General features: G+C 36.3%; 1 protein-coding gene and 1 long non-coding RNA gene across 2 annotated transcripts in view; one reads left to right on the forward strand and one right to left on the reverse strand.

Annotated features, from left to right (window-relative positions):
• Positions 1–22,030, reverse strand: part of LOC133171528 (uncharacterized) — a 213,946-nt gene that overhangs the window by 90,421 nt on the left and 101,495 nt on the right. The window lies entirely within an intron of this gene.
• LOC133172096 (sialin-like) lies at positions 1,363–20,281 on the forward strand. The gene is made up of 13 exons (XM_061306904.1): positions 1,363–1,411; positions 2,371–3,258; positions 7,806–7,893; positions 11,922–12,156; positions 14,784–15,017; positions 15,104–15,191; positions 15,292–15,387; positions 16,676–16,806; positions 18,462–18,611; positions 18,834–18,966; positions 19,346–19,496; positions 19,649–19,739; positions 19,910–20,281. Exons 1-13 carry the CDS (start codon positions 1,363–1,365, stop codon positions 20,264–20,266), a joined length of 2,691 nt encoding a protein of 896 aa, XP_061162888.1. The 3' UTR covers positions 20,267–20,281.

The raw sequence follows: 22,030 nt of genomic DNA on the forward strand, positions 1-22,030 counted from the left end.
TAAACCTCTGATGATCTGGTGTCCCTTCCATGGGGAGTCTCTGACTCTATGATCCTCATCTGCTTAGCACAAAAGAAACTGGTTATGAATCACCAGCCCTATGTCAGCCCCTTACCTTGGAAAAATTTAAACTGTTGAAAACATCCAAAAGAATATTTTTGTTTTAATTTACTAGTAGAAATATTTGTGGAGGTCAGGTGGGTTCGATAGCTCAGTTGGTAAAGCTTCTGACTGGAGATTCAGGGAGCCCGGGTTTGAATCCCTGTCTGGTCTGTCAGATTTTTCTCCGTTCCTGTTACTTATTTAAGAAAAAAAAATATCAAGAAATAGCAGAGCCACAATTAGTCATATTGATTTGCAAACATCATCAGGTACCAGTAGTATGGATTCAACTCTGTTCAGATCATGCCCAGGATGGTAGGTGCATATGAAAGATCTCTTGGAGGAATATACAGGAAAATTCAGGATTTTTATGCCCCGCCATGAATATGGCCGGGGCATATAGTGTTTGTCATGTCCGTCTTCCGTCCTTCCGTCCTTCTGTCCTTCCATCTGTCCTTCCGTCACACTTTGCGTTTAGCTCTGTTCAAAGCTCAGTTTCAAAGAAACTATCCAAGATATTTTTATCAAACTTCATATGCTGATAGATATTGATGAGGGCTATGCAACTGCATCAACATTTTTTGACCTTGACCTTTCCTTTGACCTTGACCTCACTTTTCTTAAATTAGTGTTTAGCTCAGTTTTAAAGATACCATTCAAGATGGTGTAATCAAACTTCATATGTTGATACATACTGATGTAACCTTTTCAACTACATCAACATTTTTTGATCTTGACCTTTCCTTTGATCTTGACCTCACTTTTCTTAAATTAGTTTCTGAATCAAATGTCATATGCTGATACATACTGATGTAAGCTATTCAACTGCAGCAATATTTTTTGACCTTGACCTTTCCTTTGACCTTGACCTCACTTTTCTCAATTTGTGTTAAAATGTTGCATTACTAATATACCCTTGGCGGGGCATTCATGTCCTATGGACATATTTCTAGTTTTTTTTTAAATATTCTTATCATATTGGGTGCCAAATATAACAGGTGGTAAAAAATCAAGTTTCAAGAGGGACTCAACCCAGGGTCTTTGGCATACATGTACCGTGGCTTTAACCACTGAGCAAGTGAGACCCCATATATTGACCGACTTTCACACGTATCTTTTAAACCAAGACATCATTAACATCAGGACTATAAGTGATATTAAATAATATGCAAGCATCCTCAAGTAGTGCAGTTCGAATATATCTCCAGGGTAGAGTTGGAGTGGCAATATTCTTGAAGAATTAAAGCTTTATTTAGGAATATGTCGGAAAAATCTTCTCGAGAACTGAAAAGCAGGGCCATGATAAGTGGTAACAATATGAGAGCATTCTCAGACAATGCAGATACAATTTTTTTCAAATTATGGCCCATGGGGATTGTAGGGCTACAGTAAGGGATCATTCATCTAATGTGAAGATAGGGTATAAAGTAATGAGGTAAAGGATAATTTAAGATCTCTTTTATATGGACAAGTGTTTGCTAGGAAGATAACCTTAACCTTCCTAGCAAGTGTTTGTTAGGAAGATAACCTAAAATCTTGTTTGCAAGTATCCTTATATAATGCAGATTAAAGTTTGCTCAAATCATGACCCCCAGGGATAGACTGGGAGTGCAATTCTTTATGTCACCTGAGTCACTCGTCCATTGGTCAGTTGTAAATGTTTTGAACATTTTCAGCTCCTTCTTTTGAACCCCAAAACCTATTTCATCCAGATTTCAATGGGTGATAATTCAAAATAATTATTTTCCCTCATATTTTCATGTAGAATTATTAAACTACACTTAGATTATCTATTTCAAATGAAACCGGCATCAAATTCCACTTTCTACTGGTTTTACAGGCGATAAATATGTTAGTTCTGATAAATTCTGAAATCGCCATTTTGAAGAGCGACTCAAATCACTGATGCTCATAACTAATTCAAAATAATTATTTTCCCTCATATTTTCATGTAGAATTATTAAACTACACTTAGATTATCTATTTCAAATGAAACCGGCATCAAATTCCACTTTCTACTGGTTTTACAGGCGATAAATATGTTAGTTCTGATAAATTCTGAAATCGCCATTTTGAAGAGCGACTCAAATCACTGATGCTCATAACTAATTCAAAATAATTATTTTCCCTCATATTTTCATGTAGAATTATTAAACTACACTTAGATTATCTATTTCAAATGAAACCGGCATCAAATTCCACTTTCTACTGGTTTTACAGGCGATAAATATGTTAGTTCTGATAAATTCTGAAATCGCCATTTTGAAGAGCGACTCAAATCACTGACTGTCAAAGAATTTCATGCGACAGAGCGAGCTAAGCGCCGCTGCTGGATCCAAGATGGGAGACCCAGAGGTATGCAGTTCGACTCATACCGCGAATATAAGCGAGCTAAACGTGCTTTCAGAAATGCCCACGATAAAGAATACGACATCTTTCTCCAGTCAACATACCGTGAAATAGACGAAGCTGCAGATCTTGACCTGCGTCTATTTTGGAGACTAGTCAAGCAAAGACGCCCAAGATCTTCCAGGTATTTTCCTGAAATCCGTGAAGCTTCCGGAGAAATCCATTCAGAGCCAGATGGCATAGCAAATGCCTTTGCCGATTTCTATGAAAATATCTATAGAAACAGCGAGAACAAAAATTTTGACAATAAATTCAAAGATTTAGTAATCTCAGAATACATGCGCATTAAGGCAGAGTGCGGCAACTCCGATAACTCTATCTTCATTTCGCATGATGACGTCATTGCCGCCATATCCTCTCTCAAGCGTAGAAAAGCCCCAGGTGTCGACTACATTACCAACGAACATGTTCTTCATTCTGGCAACTCCATAGCCGATTGTCTCAGCAAACTGTACAACGCTGTCATAAGTGTCGGATGTGTCCCCTTACAGTGGAAACGCGGTTTAATTGCTCCCATATATAAAGGAGGTTCCAAACCTAAACACTCATGTAACAGCTACCGCCCGGTTGCTCTATTGCCTTGCCTCTTCAAAATATTCGAAAAAATCATATCTGTCAAAATATCTTCCTTGCAACTGTCTCAACCTTTCCCAAATATACAACAGCAAGGTTTTCAGAAAGGATTAGGATGTCTTACAGCCTCATTTAATCTTCATGAAACTCTGTATCACAACCTTGAAATGGGAAGTAATGTTTACATAAGTTTTTTAGATACAAGCAAAGCGTTTGATACTGTTTGGAGAAAAGGCTTGATGTTCAAATTACATAAATTAGGCATTTCAGGTCAAATCTGGAAAATCATCGACGACTGTCATTACAACACTGAAAGCGCTGTAATTGTTAATCAAACTATGTCTCGCTGGTTTCCCGTACAACAAGGTGTCAGGCAAGGGGGGGTTCTTTCGACTTTTCTCTATCTTGTTTTCATTAACGACTTGTTAAATGAGCTACAACCTCCGAACTCAAACCACAGTGTTATATTCGATAACAATTACCACTCTCCAGCGCTCGCAGATGACATTGCATGCATTGCACTCTCTCCCTCATCTCTGCAGTCGATGATGAATATTGCGCATCGATATGCCTGTCTATGGCGCTTTGAATACAACGCTTCTAAGTCGAGCATTCTGCAATTCCGCGCTAGAGGCCAAAGACATCCTGCAGAAAAAGACATTAACTTGGGAGACTCTAAAATACAATACGGAAAAGTATACGAACATCTAGGAATACCTATTAGCAGTAATACTAATTCAAGATCTCGAATCATTAATGCTTGCTCCAAGGGATGGAAATCATTCTACGCTTTAACTGATATGGATATATCTCTTGTAAACCCAAGGACGATGTCTCATCTCTACAGAACTGTAGTCATGCCATCTGTTCTTTATGGCTGCGAACTGTGGAACCATACGGTGAACCAAGATATAAGACGCCTTAACACCCTGCAACACGGCATATGCAAACAAGTTTTGAACCTTCCTAAACTTACCAGATCTGATATTTGTGAACAACTCATGGGTCTCCTTCCAATCACTGCAGAAATTGATACCAGGAAACTTCTTTTCTTTGGCAGACTTTGTAGACTAGATATCAACTGTCTTTCAAAAAAGATCTTTACTTCGCGCTTATTCTCCTTCCTCTATCAACTAAGTGAGGACCAAATGGGATTCATCCCGGATGTATTATTTCTTCTCCAGACGTACCAACTTTCCCATTACTTGAATATCTGGCTTTCTTCTGGATCGTTCCCATCAAAATTATCATGGAAATCTATAGTGCGTTCAACAGTTTACAAAAACCACACTCTTCAACGTACCGATAGAACTGACTTTGACCCAGACTTTCTCAGATTTAATGCGGTATTTTGTATAGCAAAGCCTATCAACATGTGGAAAATTGCAGATTCTTTCCGTGAAATTCAAAACTTTAAATTCATCTGTAAACTCATTGTATCAAAACCCGCTCAAAATCCGTTTGCATGCGTGTTATGTGGTCACCCTGTTACTGACGTTTTTTCCCATGCTACATTATCCTGCCCAGCCCTTTCGAATCAACAAAACATATGGTGGAACTCTCTATCTGAATCGTTTAACGTTCACCTTGAAGCTGAATTAAGCGGTCTTCCAGAAGACGAATTATTCAACATTCTTCTTGGAAGACCAACACAAACAGTCATGACTGCAAAAAAAGAAATCGAATTTAAAAAACTGAATTCCATACACATCGTCTCCTCCTGTGCACTCTACAACAGGCAATGCAAACGCGCATCCACCCCCTAGTGTATGATATGTGTATTATTCTCTGCATTCGCAGTTTTGCGTATTTTTGTTCTTTGATTTTTTTTTTTCTTTTCTTTTTTCATTACTTATAATATGTATTCTTTTTTCTCCTCACACTTTGATTGATTCATAATTTATTTGTGTTATATTTGTCATGTTAAAAAATCTCTGTAATAGAGGAAATAAATAATGAATGAATGAAAAAAACACACTTCACACCTTTGGTAAAAAATGACCACGGGGAGCTGTGTTTGTGAGTTATTAACATACAGGTAATTGTTGACACCTGTCTAAGATAACGCCCTGGGCATGGTTCACACCTGTTGAAACAAATGACTGAGAGATTGTTAACCGTAGCATGTTTTCCCCCCTTCTTTTTTTTTTAAAATATATATTCAATTTACAAAATTTTTAATTAAATTTGAAGTCGTTTATTTCCTTGTAGAAAATAAATAGATTTTAGAAATCTAAAACATCATTGAATAATCCTATACGAAGAAAATTCAATATTAAGTTTTAAATAACATATATAATTGTTTTGCATACTTTTAGGATTAAAATAAATAAATAAAACACTAAAAGCTAAGACTTCGGATACTATTACCGTGGATTTAAAACCAGTAGAGCACCGCTTTGATTTGAAGCGACTAAAATCCCCAGGCATGCGCAGAGGCCAGTGATTAGAGTCGCTCTTTTCCCTATATATTCTATTAAGAGCGACCCTGAGCACTAGCGACAGAAATCACGGTTACACCGGTACCAGCATTGCCGAGTACAGTTGCGGATGATAGCTGACAGCCACTGTTGTATATATCAGCTGTCTCCATCTGCAAGGATCATATTTAGCTGCGTCACTGTTACCTAATTTGTTGATAAAAGATTCGGAATTGGTACCTGTGAAGATATTGTACCTTTGGAATGTTGAAGACGCAGAAAACATGATCTTTGTCAGGAACAGGTACAGGGGTAGCGATTGTAGGCTTTTATATTCAAGTCGTGAAGTCTGAAAGAAAATTTATCTTCCTAGATCGTTTTTTTTAAAGGGGGGGGGGGTATGGGAAACATCGCCATGGAACTTTTTCTATATGGCAATCAGCGTACAGAAAAAAATGAAATGATTTGTGACATTTTAATGTCAAGGGAGTTTTATATCTCTACTTAAGATTAATTAAAAAGGCCGAGCTTGACCTACTTGAAAATCCGGTGGTAGTGCAATTAAGCAAATTTGGCGTAGGTCGGCGCTTATTGCTGCAGCTAAGTTAAAAATAAACTCCAGCATGCTGATAACAGAAGACAGCACACGTGTTACTTGGCTAAACAAGTAACCCACAGTGATAATCTTTACAGTGTATATATACAAAGCAGGATTTACAAGACATACTGCTGATTTATTGATTGACTATATAACTGATTATATATATATACAATTCTGATTAAAATAAAAATATTATAACTTGTTTCAATTACAATATTGATACTCTATGAACAAAATAATCTCAGCTCAATATTTTGTACCATAGGACTGGCGGTAAATTTAGATTTTGCTTTGATGTTGCTGTGGTGTATTTGCCAGAAGAATCACAGTTTTTTAAGTCACGCCCACCTTTTGGCATCAAGCCATACTGTGACAAGACCTTGACTGATGAATGAATGATATCAATTTCCAGACCTGGCTGATGAATGAATTAAGTCAACATTTTTAATTTAAAAAATACTAACATTAGCTTGTCGATGTTCGCTTCATAAATGTTTCTGTATATTTTCTCCGCGTATCCTTAATCAGTAAATGAAACGTCCTATCTCGAGTTCTCGTCATTCTCTTTCCCGTCCCCAAATACAAATAGCAATTTCACATCAGAAGTCCCCGGGTTTTTTTTTTTTTTACTTCCAATACCATTTCAAACTTTCATTAAAATGTCACAAATCATTTCATTTTTTTTCTGTACGCCGATTGCGATATAGAAAAAGTTCAAAGGCGATGTTTCCCATACCCACCCACCCCTTTTTTCAAAAGAAAAAAGAAAAAAAGATCTAGAAAGATAAATTTTCTTTCGGAGTTCACGGCTTGAATATAAAAACCTACAATCGCTACCCCTGTACCTGTATCTGACAAAAATCATGTTTTCTGAATCTTCAACATTCCAAAGGTACAATATCTTCACACGTACCTATTCCAAATTTTTTTATCAACAGATTGCAGTAGCAGTGACGCAGTGAAGTATGATCCTTGCAGATGGAGACAGCTTTTTATACAGACTCCGGACCGTGGCTTGACACCTCGTAGTAGGCGATGCTAATTATCAACTTTCTTTTCTCTCATTGGTCCTCTGGTACAAGTAACTTACACAATAGATATTAATTGGTTAGCGGTAAATACACTCACAGTTTTTATTCACTCGGGGCTCCGGCCCTCGTGAGTGAAAAACTGTGAGTGTATTTACCGCTAACCAATTAATATCTGTAGTGTAACTATAACATCACAGTTTATTTCAATAAAAGCTTTCCACATATTTACACCAGATATTATCTCTGTATTTAAATGTTAGTTTTTTTATACACTTTCTTCCCTTTCTGGCTTCGTGGCGCATTTGGGTTCCTGGAATGATACACTGAGGTGTGCTCCCTGTCAACGTTTTCATTCCAGTGGCACACAGCTAAGTTTGATCTCAGTTTATATTGGTTTTCTCCAAAAACTATTCTCTTGTCCTGGAATATGTTCATGACATTATTAAAACTCTCTACATAAAAAGTATCTTTACCCAAAACATAATCCTCAGGATATTTATAAATAACTGATCCGTTCAGTGCATTTTCTAAAAGTTTTTTGTCAATTTTACTTGTTAACACAACTCGGGAAGGCTCATAATTTTCATCTTTTCTGCATCTCGACTCTGGATGACACTTTTCATGCGAGTTTTCATAGTGAGGAATTATATGCTCTATAAATTCTTGTAGCTTTTTTGGATTTCCTTCACAATGCCTCACAGCCCAATGAATATGAGTGGCAATCGGTTCGGTCTTGTCCACTAGCTGCTCACTCCAGGTAAAACCCTCAGACTTCTTACTACCACTGGAGATATTTTTAAGTGATTTTTTCAGTGCTTTCACTGAGTGCCATAAATCATTCTGATTTGTTGTTTCTTCTGAATCTTTAATAAATTTGTTGATACTAAGATTTCTGTCATGAGAATGAATCTTGATGGTGACATCTTGCGAGGTGAAATTTTCATAAATAGCTTCTGTGCCAATTCTTTCATGTCGTTGAGAAACGGGATCTTGTTGTTTTGTGACATGGAAACAATCTAAATCTTTATGACATTTCTCACCTATGGCCACTACAGATGTATCTTTTACATTTTTTCGCCATCCATGTCTAGCATCCGTTAAAATAAACTCCCGATTTCTTCGTGTAGAGCATCTTGGACGGAATCTTGATATTCGGCCTCAACAGAATTTTTATATTCTTCAAAAAAATGTTTTCTCCTGGCCCAGTTGATGCATCCTAATCCACTTCCATTGGAAAATCTTGTGTAATGAGATGGTAGCATTCCACTACACATGAGACCATGACATATTCTGTGGTTGACCAGATATTCATCATTGGGCAGATATGGTGATGATGACCAGGAATAATTGTGTGTTTTATCCTTGGAGCATTGGAGGCGCAAAGAGATAACATGTCCTTTCATGGTTTTCTTAAAGAATTTCAATTTTCCATTACAGTTCTTGGTATGAGCTTCACAAAGTTCACATATATTTAGAAGTGATGACTCTGCACAAACAAACATTTTCTGATTTACATCCCTCTTCCTGACTTGAAGATATGTTGATGGAAATTGTGTTTGATCCAGCTCCACACTTTGGTCCTCTGAGTGTTTTTTTTAACCAAAAGTCCAAAAGTTCCTCGATTATTACAGCATTGTTTACAGGTGAATTGCGCTTAGAAGTGAGAAATGTTTTCACCTCTTGCAGTTTTCCTTGAATTTTAGTTTTAAATTACCCATCACCAGGACAGGAATGGCACAGACGTGACATTATGCCAACATACGTAGTGAATACTGTGAGAACATGGCTACCAAATCCAAAAGATGTACAATACATGGGTCACTTGTGGGAATAATTTTTATTTCATAGTTGACAGTCAATCGACATGATCAAATTGATATTTTCTTCTCTTTGTTTGTTTGTTTCTGTTTGTATAGGCTAGGTGTTTTGACTTGATATTTATTTTGTACAAATATTGTGAGGATTTTATAACTATTCCAATTTCAATACAGATGTCAAAAATCTGAATCATGGATTTTATCTTTTGGAGGTTGGATTTATCTAGAGATGAAAGTAAGTCAAACAATGCAGCATTCTGTTCTGCCCGCCATGCCAGCATGTGATGTAGACAACATCCGGTGTAAACAATAACAAACTAAATCACGCCCACTGCTGTCAGTTTTGTTTTTTAAATAGAAACAGAAGCCCTGCTTCAAATATTTCAATGAAAAATACAGCTAAGAAAAAATTTTACAGTAAATTTAATTTGTGACCAAGGATGCACATTAATGAGAAGAACAAGCATGACAAACATCTGATGATAAAGGGGAATCAGTATTTTAACATTTGTAAATAACTCTCTGCAATCTGAATGTGGCCAGAAAAATCAAATAAACCACCATTTATTTCATTGGCTGCTATTTATACTCCAATGTCCCCCTTTAATTAAGCAAGCCAAACAACTAACAGTGAAAAAAGCAGCAGGGTATAATAACTATGTATGATATCAGGAAAGAAACAGGTGAAATTAAAAAAAAATTGTTTTAGCTCACTTGAGCCAATCACGACTCACGTGATCTCTTTAGTTTCTCCCTATCCACCAGACCGGTTGTGATCAGCCAAGCTTATCAAAACACACTGTTCTTCAAATAAAGATCTGAGCCGATATGATTTTGTTTGTTTATTGTTTAACGTCCCTCTCGAGAATTTTTCACTCATATGGAGACGCCACCACTTGTCGGTGGTGGGCTGGAAATTTTGACCTATACTCGGCACTTAGTGAGCCGATATGAAGGGAAGGGAATGAAAAAATATATATAATCTAAAATAGGCATCTCCGAATTGTGTTAATCCCAGGACTGAAACAGAGCGATACAGGGAATCAATAATGTAGGAAATCTCCTTCTCAACACAAGCAAGGTCTTAATTAGTCAAATATTTTTTTTAAATATGCAGGCATCTATTTGTAGGATAGATGGAACATTGTGAAATCTTGGCTCACAAGGCTAGACAGAAGACCGTCGTGGTTATAGGAGTATGGTGAAATTAAAAAAAAAATTATTAAAACTTTACAAGGTGGGTTTTAGATTGCGTTTGTAAGAGTATCTGTTATTTATGTCCCTGGGTACAGATGTTATCGTCTTTATTTGTAGCAGAAAATTCCATACTATACAAAAATCACATATATCTTTTTCGACTGTCTTCAGTTGTACATACATTTGAAATGTTTAAAAGTATGTAGACCTGAAGACGGATTATTAAATCCAGAAAGCGCTTATGGGAAATGAAATTTGGAAACTGCATTTTCTTTTTCTTTTATGATTATTTTAGCTGAAGAGGAATTTAGGAATTTGATTTAAAAGAAGATGTCATGTTATATAAAAGAATAATTACCCGAAACGAGGATACACAAAGACTCTGGAAACCCAGGAATTGGGGCGGTGATTTATTATCTCTGTGTGTACGTTCTTCTCCCAGTGGGAGTAGATACCAGGGGAGGTAAGCACCTCGATAGCTTGGGGTGGCAAGAGGTGAACGTAATGTCTGATTCTCTTCGTAATAGAAAATAGACAGAAGGAAAAAATGAAGGAAAAGAAAATCACAGATGATGGTAAGGCTACTTCTGTCCGAGAATTTGTGCTAAATTATTTTTAAAGACGTTATCCTTTACTATTTATCATTGTTTGTACACTATACAATTTTGATGTTTAGACCTGACTAAATTTAATTAACTGGAAATAAACATAATTTTGATTTTTTTTTTCTTGCGACTTCCTCTCAATATTGTTTCAATATTATTGCCTACAATTTCGTTTATGCTATAAATGTTGATTAATTTTCCTAAAGTTCACCCTGTCACGAAACACTGACATCCAAAACAGCGACTGCATTTATTCTTAAAAAAAAACAACAACAAAAAACAAAGCATTTGTAATGATTTTAAATGTAAGTGAAGATAATTGTCATCTTTCTTTACAATTGTCATATAGTAGGAATAATTTAAAGTGGTTGATATCGATGTTCTCATACATTGTTTCATTAGAGGACACTGCATTATTACTGCTTAGCATTAAAATGGTGCTCTTCTAAATTTCTTTATGATACAATAGTATTATAGTATACCTGCGTCATCTTATACATGTACCAGATATAGTGGATTTCATATCAGTAATTTCTTCTATAGTCCATATTAAAAAAAGAGCAGGTTGATCAGTAGTTATAAAACCCAAGGTAGAAAAGCGAAGTACTTCAACTGGGAACTGTGCTACCGTATTCTTTATGAGACACAGTGTCCCCCCTCCCCCCCCCCCCCCCGAAAAAAAAAACAAACTGTAAATCGAAAATAAAAATATAATCTTTACATGGCCCATATAAGTTTGCTCTTTTTTTAAAGGATGACGTTCAGAAAATTTACTTTCATGGAGAGGGAAAAATATTGTCTGGTTCAGTACGAAAATATTGCCTCACTCCTTCCTCCTTATTATACGCATGCGCAGAAAAATCCGGCTAAGAAGACAAAGGATTTTGATACAACCTTTCGAAAAAGAAAATAAAGCATATTCTTGACCTTTGCATGCTCAAATTGTTGTTTATGCAATTACAACGATGCAGTAGATTTCCCGGCATTTATATTTTGCACTCTTTGCTTGCTTCAAAGTGCAGTTCAGTGACTTTGTCAAAACTTCGCTACACTCACTTTTTAAAAAATAAATCCTTCCTTTATATTATTATACAAATTTCATAAAAGAAACGTATGGTTTTGACTCTGTCTTCTTACGTAAACGCAATATAATGGTATATTTAAAATAATGAAACCCTCTTAGGTGATGACGATGTACCATGTTTTTTCTCTCAACGCTGGAAGACAGCCTACATCGGCTTCTTGGGATTTATCTGCGTCTACGCCGTGCGAGTGAATCTCAGTGTAGCTATCGTCTGTATGGTAAAATCCCAGAATTCCATCAACAGCACACGTGATAACGCCAGCATCAGCGACCTAAGTCCCTGTACCACTGACGACGAAAGCAGTTCCGTATACGAGGTACATGTACTGTACAACTTAAAAACTTAATATATTGAAAACAAGATCCCGTTTGTGCTAATCAAATTATATCTTTAAAAAAGGGGGAGGGGTAAAAAAAAATTAGAACTTAAAAAAAAACGTCTTGTTGTAAAGCCATAAATCAATTTTCTTTCTTACACAAAAGTTCCGTGTTATGCGATCATTTACCATTGTTGACAACCAAGGTTCCAACATATAATGTGATTTAATATTGCAATAGACCAGAGAAATAGATTGTTAAATATCATGCTATGTCTCTGTATTGATGGACAGACTCATACTAGAACAAGCATCTGTTTCCCATATGGATATGTCAGTCATTCTACAAAAACATGACCAATTGAGAATTTTTTTTTTGTCGCTTACAAATTTACCGTTGTAATATTTTAACTATAAATTTAAAGGTCGATTTCAACTCTAAGACTTAACATACACACATGGTTTTGTAAATATCCACCGATATATATGCAGTTAAAGTTTTGATATGAACATAATGTAATGTTGAAAAACGTATTCCACTGAAAATCTTAATGTCGCTTCATTTATTTATAAATTTCAAGGTGAAATTTTCAGCCGTAAAATCGTTCCGAATAGATTGCAATGAATGTTAAAAAATGTCTTTTATCCTATATAAAAAGAAATCAAACCATTTCTCGCAAAGAAATGCATAGATCTCCTTTCATGCGTATTCATAAGCATGTCGCTAAAAATCGATTAACTTCCGTAACGATTTTATTTTAAATTTCACGCATAGAATGCAGATTTCAAAAAGAACTGAAACTTATCTGAAAGTGACCACGGAACCTTATATTATCGATTCTAGTTGCGAGTCAGCTATTTTTGACGATTACATTTTCGACATACATGTAACAAAATGAATTAAACAAAAACATTTGTCTCTCTTAAAAATTTAACTTCCGAAACGGTAATTCATGTTTTTGCATTAAAGGTATAAAAATTTTTATTATTTTGGGAGCGAAATGCTTTATACTTTTGTTTAATATCCTAAAATAAACTTTGATTTTAACTATTGAAGAGAATTTTAACTTTTATTGCTGGGAATTAACTTCCGTAACGATTAACTTCCGTAACGATATTTTTCCCGAAAATTTAATTTAGATTCGGATTCATGCCAGACTTCATAAATCATACTTTAGCGTTCTTTACTGAACATCAGAAACGAAAATTTGGTCAAATTCAGCTTTTTTTAAAAAATAATAAGGCTTGATCAAGCATTAACTTCCGTGACATTACATTAAAATCAATGGTATCTTGAAATTGTTGTAAAAAGTTAACGATACCAGATTTGTGGACAATTCTTTGTTTTCAAGTTCACTGATATGTTCTTTAGAGAATTATGATGTTCATTTTGCTATTTGAAACAATTATTTTTTTCATGTTTTTTACTCTGAATTGGTCCATTTATCGTAGAATGACTGATGTATTCAACTATGCATAAATCAAGCAAAACAGTAAAAAAAAACAACAACAACATTCACTCAGGGCTTCGATGATATTGGACCAGAAGGGAAATTTAGTTGAGCACAAAAAGTGACCTTGAGAGCATTGTTGACACCAGTTCCAAAGTTTGAAGCAATCTTGAACATTATATTTGATTCCGATTATTTTAAGTTGGGTTTTATTTGAAAAAGTCCTGAGGTAGTTTTTTTTCTTAAGAGTCGAATAATATTACCACCAATGCTTTAAAGATTTTAAATACCCCTTCTTATAATATGTAGACGGTGCGACCGTTGGGGCGAGCGCATCGTTCACTTCATATTAAGATCCGCCTCTTCAACCGCACGAGACATTTGGAACGTCTAGACTGTGACGTCACATGACGTCGTATGTTAGTTGCATTTCCATTAACAAAGTTTAAAAAGTGCGAAGATTTTAACAAAGAACGTTTAATCTACTATCTGTATGCAATATCCATTAAATTAAGGTGAGTTTATTTTTTGTGAATTTTTCGTTGTTGTTACCGAGCGAACGAAGTTAGCAGCGAGAACAAGAAGCGATGCATTGTGGGTCCAGAATTACTGCGGAAAAAAATTCTATTGAATGAATGTGCAATAGTCCGAATTTTCTCTTCGCCCAGGCGTTGTCGTTAGAGCTCGCAGTGACGAGCGGCGCTCGCTAATATGTTGACGGTGCGACCGTTAGGGCGAGCGCAGATATTTATTCAGGTTTAATTTAGATCGGGCTCGTTCGTCAAACTGCACGTGACATTTGGTGCGTCTAGACTCTGACGTCACATGACGTCGTATTTAAGTTGCATTACCAAACCGAAGCCTGAACATTGTTGACTTTAATGAAGAACGTTTTATTTACTATTTATCTGCAATATATCCATTAAATCAAGGCGAGTTTATTTTTTGTTAGTTAAACTGTTGTTGTTATTCTCGCGAGAACGTAGTTTAAACAAGCGATGCATTGTGGGTCCAGAATTACTGCGGAAAAAAATTCTATTGAATGAATGTGCAGTAGTCCGAATTTTCTCTTCACCCAGGCGTTGTCGTTAGAGCTCGCAGTGACGAGCGGCGCTTTGCGCCGCTCGCTGCGCTCGCTATAACAGCATACATGTACATATGTATATAAACTTCCAGCACGCCGAATTTGATTGGTCCAAAACCACCCAGTCTACTATTCTTGCGTCATTCTTCTACGGTTACATCGTCACCCAAATCCCTGGAGGATGGCTGGCTGACAGGTTTGGAGGAAGACGGGTACTTGGCATTGGGATGTTCATTGCCTCCATTTGCACACTGATATTTCCGGTATGCGCGCGCAGTTCAATAATCTTGGTGTATGTACTTCGGGTTCTTCTTGGCCTTTCAACGGTAAGAGCAATGTTTTGTAAAATATGTTTATTGATCAATATTTACTGTACATATCCTCTTTTTGGTGATATGTTCAAATTTCTTAGGCGGTGTCATTTCCCGCGGTTCAGTCGTTATGGGGACGCTGGGCACCGCCATTAGAAAGAAGTAAACTGATCTCCTTCACTTACCTAGGTAACTTAACTTATCTGAAATATATCTGATCAATTAGGAATCATAATTCGTGGCACCTGTCATTGCACATTAGCTCTATAGCTTTATACATGACTTTTAGGTACTATGTTTGGTATGGTGTTGACTTTGTCTACATCGGGACTTTTATGCCAGTACGGATTTGACAACGGATGGGGTTCAATCTTCTACATCACAGGTTATTCACTTTATAGACAGAATGATAACTGGCTAATTATCGATTCATTCAACTGACCAGTACTAAGTAAGAAAAAATGAATATACAAACACAACATCTTTATCATTACTTATATGAATAGAAAGTATATCTTCTAACTTACCTGAAAACAATTTTAGGACTCTCTAACGACAGACTATTTAGAGAGTATTTTCCCGCCTGTAGAATTGTAACTGTTCTATAGGTGGTATATACGTCCGTAGTCTAACTGTATAAACTGACTATGATTGTGGTAATCTCATTAGATAATGTAAAATCAATCACAACTTATGTAAGCTCATTTTTCCCTAGATGTCTTAAATGAAAAGTATTTATCTCGATGTGGTCTAAAAACGACATTTTCTCTTACTATCTGTTCTAAAATTTCTTTGTGGACTGAAAGCGACTTTTTACCTCCATGTGCTTGTCCTAACGACTTTTTCATTTCTATTTGGTGTAAAATTTCTTTGTGATCTTTTAAAAAATTCTAAAAATTTTATGGCTTAAAACGATTTTTTATATCCTTGTGGTCTTAAGTGACTCTATATCTCTATATGGTCAAAAATTGACTTTTGATGTCTATGTGGTTCAAAAACAGCCTTTTATTTCTATGTTGTGTAAAACGACTTTTCATCTCTATATTATGTAAAAAAAAAATTGTGGTCTTAAAAAGACTCTTTAAAAAAATTCTATATGGTCTAAAAAGACTTTTTTGTTCAAAATCTATTTTATTCTAAGCGACATTTTTATTTCTTTGTGGACAAAAATTATTTATCTGTAGGTGGGCTAACTATGATTTTATTTGTCGTTAGCTGTGCTGACTCAGATTTTATTCATTTGTAGGTGGGCTGACTCAGATTTTATTCATTTATAGGTGGGCTAACTATGATTTTATTTATCTGTAGGTGGGCTGACTATGATTTTATTCATATGTAGGTGGGCTAACTATGATTTTATTTGTCGTTAGATGTGCTGACTCAGATTTTTTTCATTTGTAGGTGGGCCGACTCAGATTTAATTTATTTGTAGGTGGGCTAACTATGATTTTATTTATCTGTAGGTGGGCTGACTATGATTTTATTCATCTGTAGGTGGGCTGACTATGATTTTATTTGTCGTTAGATGGACTATGATTTTATTTGTCGATAGGGGGCTGACTAATAGATGATTTTATTTGTCGTTAGGTGGGCTGACTATGATTTTCTTCATTTGTAGGTGGGCTGATTTTATCTGTCGTTAGGTGGGCTGACTATGATTTATTTATCTTTAGGTGGACTAACTTTGTTGTGGGTCTTTGCATGGTTCTACGTCACAGCAGATACACCAGATCAACACCCACGCATTTCTAATGCAGAAAGAAAGTATATAACCTCATCCATTGAGTATAATACAACCATACGGGTAACTTTCATTTCACTCTGAATCTATATGGAACAAGATGTGTTTGTGAAACACTGATGCCCCCGTATGGCAACTTAAAGCAAAGGTTAAACTTTCTCGATTGCAAATAAAATAGGTTAGTACCCAAAGTAAGGTCTTGTCTCGAGGAATATAACTGTGAAATATGAAAGCAGCCATTGAATAGATATGGAAAAGGTTAAAGTTTTTCAAACGTAAGTCAAACATCAAGGTCAAGGTCAAATGGTCAAAATTAATGGTGCCAAAGGAGAGGCCTTCTCACAAGACATATACATGTGAAATTTGAAAGCCGTAGCACCAATCGCTCAAAAGTTATGGCCAAGGTTAAAGTTTTTCAAAAGTAGATCAAACTCCAAGGTCAATGTCAATGGATTACGATTGTTAGTATCCAAAGGAAGGTCTTGTCACAAGAAATAGGAATCTTAAATGTCAAGGTCAAAGGGTCAAAGTCGTTGGTATTCAAAGGAAGGTCTTGTCACAAGAATTACATATGTGAAGTATGAAAGCCCTAGCACAAACCATTCAAAAGTTATGACCAAGGTTAAAGTTTTCAAAAGAAGGTCAAACTCCTAGGTAAAGGTCTAAGGATGAAATTTGTTGGTATCCAAAGGAAGGTCTTGTCACAAGAATTACACATGTGAAGTATGAAAGCCCTGGCACCAATTGTTCAAAAGTTATGGCCAAGATTAAAGTTTGGTAAAATTTTGCAAAACTGCAAGGTCGGGGTTTAAAGGTCAAATTTGATGGTACCCAAAGAAAGGTCTTGTCACAAGGAATACACATGTGAAATATGAAAGCCATAGTTCCAACCAATCAAAAGTTATTGGCAATGTTTAAGTTTTTGCGGACAAACAGACAGATAGACAGACGGACAGACAGGGCAAAAACTATATACCCCGAATCTTCGACACGAGGGCATAAAAATATTTTTTTTTCTATACACTAGTAAACACTAATTGTATGTATGTATGTTTGTTTTGTTTTTTAACACCCCTCTCGAGAATTTTTCACTCATGTAGACGCCACCACTGCCGATGGAGGGCTGCAAATTTATACCTATACTCAGCACTCAGGGCCATTGAGCAGTGAGGGATCTTTTTCGTGCCAACACCTACTGCGACACGAGACCTCGTTTATACGGTCTCATCCGAAGGACCGGTCTCCACTACACTAAATGTAGATAATATACGACAAGGAAACTATACAATTTCAGACCAGACACGTACATTTGAATCTCCATTTGTCAGATAAGATTGATTGATTGATTGTATGTTGTTTTACGTCCCGTTCGAGAATTTTTCACTCATATAGATACCGGTGAAGAACTTCAAATTTAGACCTTTACTCGGCACTCAGGGCCATTGAGCAGTGAGGATTCTTTATCGTGCCAACGCCTACCGTGACACGGGGCCTCGGTTTTTAAGTCCTCATTCGAAAGACTGGCAACTTTCACTTCAAAGCGCCGAGCGCTTGGGGAAGGAACAGTTGCTACCTATTATTTATCGACTTAGGTTAGTCCCAGCCGTGATTTGAACACACGACCTTCCGATTACGGAGGAAGCGCTCTAACTGAGCTACTGTGACGGCTTGACAGATAAGAAAGCAGTTGAAATTAAAATATTTCTTTTCAAAACCAGACACCGAAAACACCTTGGAAGTTGATAGCAATGTCATCTGCAGTGTGGGCGTGTCTGACGGCACATGTATGTAATAACTGGACAAATTACACCCTGTTGACCAGTCTTCCTACCTTCATGAAAGAAGTCCTCAAGTTTGATATAAAAAGCGTGAGTCAAATTGTTATATTTTACAATATACTTGAATATACCGTGCTTTCAAGCATTTGTCAATCATTATCACGTGAATCGCCAAAAACAAACAATTCAGTTCAAATTCAAGCTTGAATAATTGACATCTTACACAAAGTTCTTGTATACTTGACATTAATGAATGAATTGTCAGTCATTGCAAATTATGGCGAATCGCTTTCTTCGACATTATTTTTACAGAATGGAGCGCTTTCAGCGTTACCTTACATCTGCCAGGCAGTGTCGGGATTTCTTGCGGGTCAAACAGCGGACATCATACGATCCAAACGCATCCTCAACACCACTCATACCAGGAAATTCTATCAGATTTCGGGTATTGAGAGATTTAGTTACAATAACAACGTTTTTCTTATCCTTTATCTCCATCAATTTGGATCGTTACAATGGTAGTTTACGAAATAAGTGCCACCATGTAATGGAAGCACATGCTGATGTATCATGCTGATGCACCATTCAAAAATTAAAATTCAGAATTATTTAATATCATATTGTAGAGAGTCTATCAGTTTTGACTGCCTTCGATACTTTTTCAAGGATAAAAATTCCATTTTGGTTTATACCATATTATAGAGAGGGTGTCAGTTTGGAACCAAGATTCAGTTAAGACTACATTATAGTTCTAAGTCAAATATTGCAAAATTGATTTAAGTTATATTAAAAAGAGACTAGAGACCGTAGAGAATTTATTGCAGCGTTTATTGGTGCCGGCGCCATGTCAGTGGCAGTAGGATACACAGATTGTGACCAGCGAGGCGTAGCGGTGGCACTGCTGTCTCTTGCCGTGATGTTCACTGGCCTGTGTCGGGCGGGATTTAGTGTTAACCATGTGGACATTGCTCCAAAGTAAAAAAATAAAATAAAATAAAATAAACTTTCATTTGAACAAATGATTGAAAATTATCACAAAAATTTAATGTTAACCAACGCCTTTCTGAGATGATACTATACGTGTACATGTATTCAATTTTGTATATATATGTTCTAACACCAATTAGGTACGCCGGTGTGCTCTATGGAATCACTAACACCATGGCAACCGTTCCTGGGATGTTAGCACCAATTGTTGCCGGGGAACTTACTCCTAATGTAAGAAATATAATTATATTAGCAAATTCACCAGGTCATTTTTGATTTTCGAATCCTTATTGATGTTGGGTAGAAGTTGAATCGAAGATTGTATAAATATTTATATGTACTTGTTTCCCCTGCAATATCCTGAGTAGATTGGTAAAATACCATATTTGACCCAATTGCAGAAATCACAGTCAGAATGGCGATACGTTTTCTTTGTGTGCGCTGGGTTTGACGTGTTTGGCGCCATTATTTATGGTCTGTTTGGCAGTGGAACGATTCAGGATTGGGCTCGCGATGAAGTAGAGATAGAAGTAACTATAGGTAACGAAAAAAGTCCCGGGAAAAACCACGCTCAACCCAAAAATCAAATAACAAACGACGATAATTCAAAAGAAGAAAGCAAGGAAGAAGACTTAAGAGGGAAAGATGAAGGTGCTATATATAATGTTGTTGTTAAGCGCCATGAAGACCCGGATCTTGAACACTCTGGTGGATACAATGAAGACGCCAATGACAATGCAAGGACAATACAGTTTTGAATAAATGTACAGACTATAATTTGTACATTACTTTGAAAATAGTACAGTAGTTAATCTGTTTATGTCAAAATATTAAAAATGAACCAACATTTAACTGATCATGACATACATGTAGTTAAAGGAGTAAAATTGCGTAGAAACTTAAAGTTAAGAGGCCAGTTTGCAGGGTACGTATATCAAATCTGTTGAGATTTTCATTGAACAATCACCGATTAGAAACCAGTATGGATGGTGTTTTTTTATCCCATTGTCGGTTGTGATTACAGAAAAACAAAATTGGAAACAGTCGATTATTAAATTTTGAAAAAATATTTGCTCTTATCAGGAACTCAAATGTTCTTCTCATTCTGCTTTTTAACTATTTTATTGAATATTATTAAACAAGTTCAGACTTTGAATAATGACTCGACTCGTCTGAGGGACTGTATAAGTTTCACTTTTGTATCAGTTATTTAGATCCGATTTTGAGACACAAACATGGATCACTCCATCAATGTGAAATCTGTTGTAAATTTTCAAAGCGATTAAACAAGATAAGCTTTATTTTTGTTTCAGAAGTAAATAAGAATACATACAAATATATACATATATCCACTGAATACATACAAGTTACTTCCCTTGTATTCCCTAAATACATATAGATGTGGTAACAAGTTACCGGTAATACCATTTATCAACTGAAAACTTACAGATGTGGTAACAGGTTACCTCTCTGTGTCCATTGAATACATATAGATGTGGTAACAGGTTACGTCTCTGTGTCCATTGAATACATACAGATGTGGTAACAGGTTACCTCTCTGTGTCCATTAAATACATACAGATGTGGTAACAGGTTCCCTCTTTGCATCCATTGAATACATACAGTAAGTAGTTGTAGTAACAGGTCACGTCTCTTTGTCCATTGAATACACACAGATGTGGTAACAGGTTACGTCTCTTTGTCCATTGAATACACACAGATGTGGTAACAGGTTCCCTCTTTGCATCAATTGAATACATACAGTAAGTAGTTGTGGTAACAGGTCACGTCTCTTTGTCCATTGAATACACACAGATGTGGTAACAGGTTACCTCTCTGTGTCCAATGAGGGTACATACGGATGTGTAAAAGGTAACAGGTTACCTCTCTGCATCCACTGAATACATACGATATGTAACAGGTTACCCCTCTGCATCCACTGAATACATACAGATGTGGCAACAGGTTACCTCTCTGCATCCACTAAATACATACAAATGTATGTAGCAACAGGTTATCTCTCTGCTTCCACTGAATATATACACGCAGATGTGGCAACAGGTTATCTCTCTGCTTCTACTGAATACATGCAGATGTGACAACAGGTTATCTCTCTGCTTCCACTGAATACATACAGATGTGGCAACAGGTTATCTCTCTGCTTCCACTGAATACATGCAGATGTGACAACAGGTTACCTATCTGCATACATTGAATACATACAAATTTGGCAACAGGTTACCTCTGCATCCATTGAATACATACAGATATGTAACAGGTTACTTCTCTTTGTCTATTGAATACATACAGGTTACCTCTCTGTGTCCATTGAATACATATAGATGTGGTAACAGGTTACGTCTCTGTGTCCATTAAATACATACAGATGTGGTAGCAGGTTACGTCTCTGTGTCCATTAAATACATACAGATGTGTAACAGGTTACCTCTCTGCATCCACTGAATACATACGATGTGGTAGCAGGTTCCCTCTCTGCATCTTCTGAATACCTGCAGATGTGG

This window comes from Saccostrea echinata, unplaced genomic scaffold (assembly GCF_033153115.1).
Source record: "Saccostrea echinata isolate AGI-Se365-2 ecotype Australia unplaced genomic scaffold, CSIRO_AGI_Sech_v1 ptg000054l, whole genome shotgun sequence".
NCBI classification, from domain to species: Eukaryota; Metazoa; Mollusca; class Bivalvia; order Ostreida; family Ostreidae; genus Saccostrea; species Saccostrea echinata.

Coding starts and splice junctions, on each gene's coding strand:
- LOC133172096 (XM_061306904.1), top strand. CDS start 1,363: ATGTCGGAAAAATCTTCTCGAGAACTGAAAAGCAGGGCCATGATAAGT. Junction 3,259..7,805: donor TCACAACCTTGAAATGGGAA/GTAATGTTTACA, acceptor AAATTCTTGTAG/CTTTTTTGGATTTCCTTCAC. Junction 16,807..18,461: donor AGTATAATACAACCATACGG/GTAACTTTCATT, acceptor TTTCAAAACCAG/ACACCGAAAACACCTTGGAA.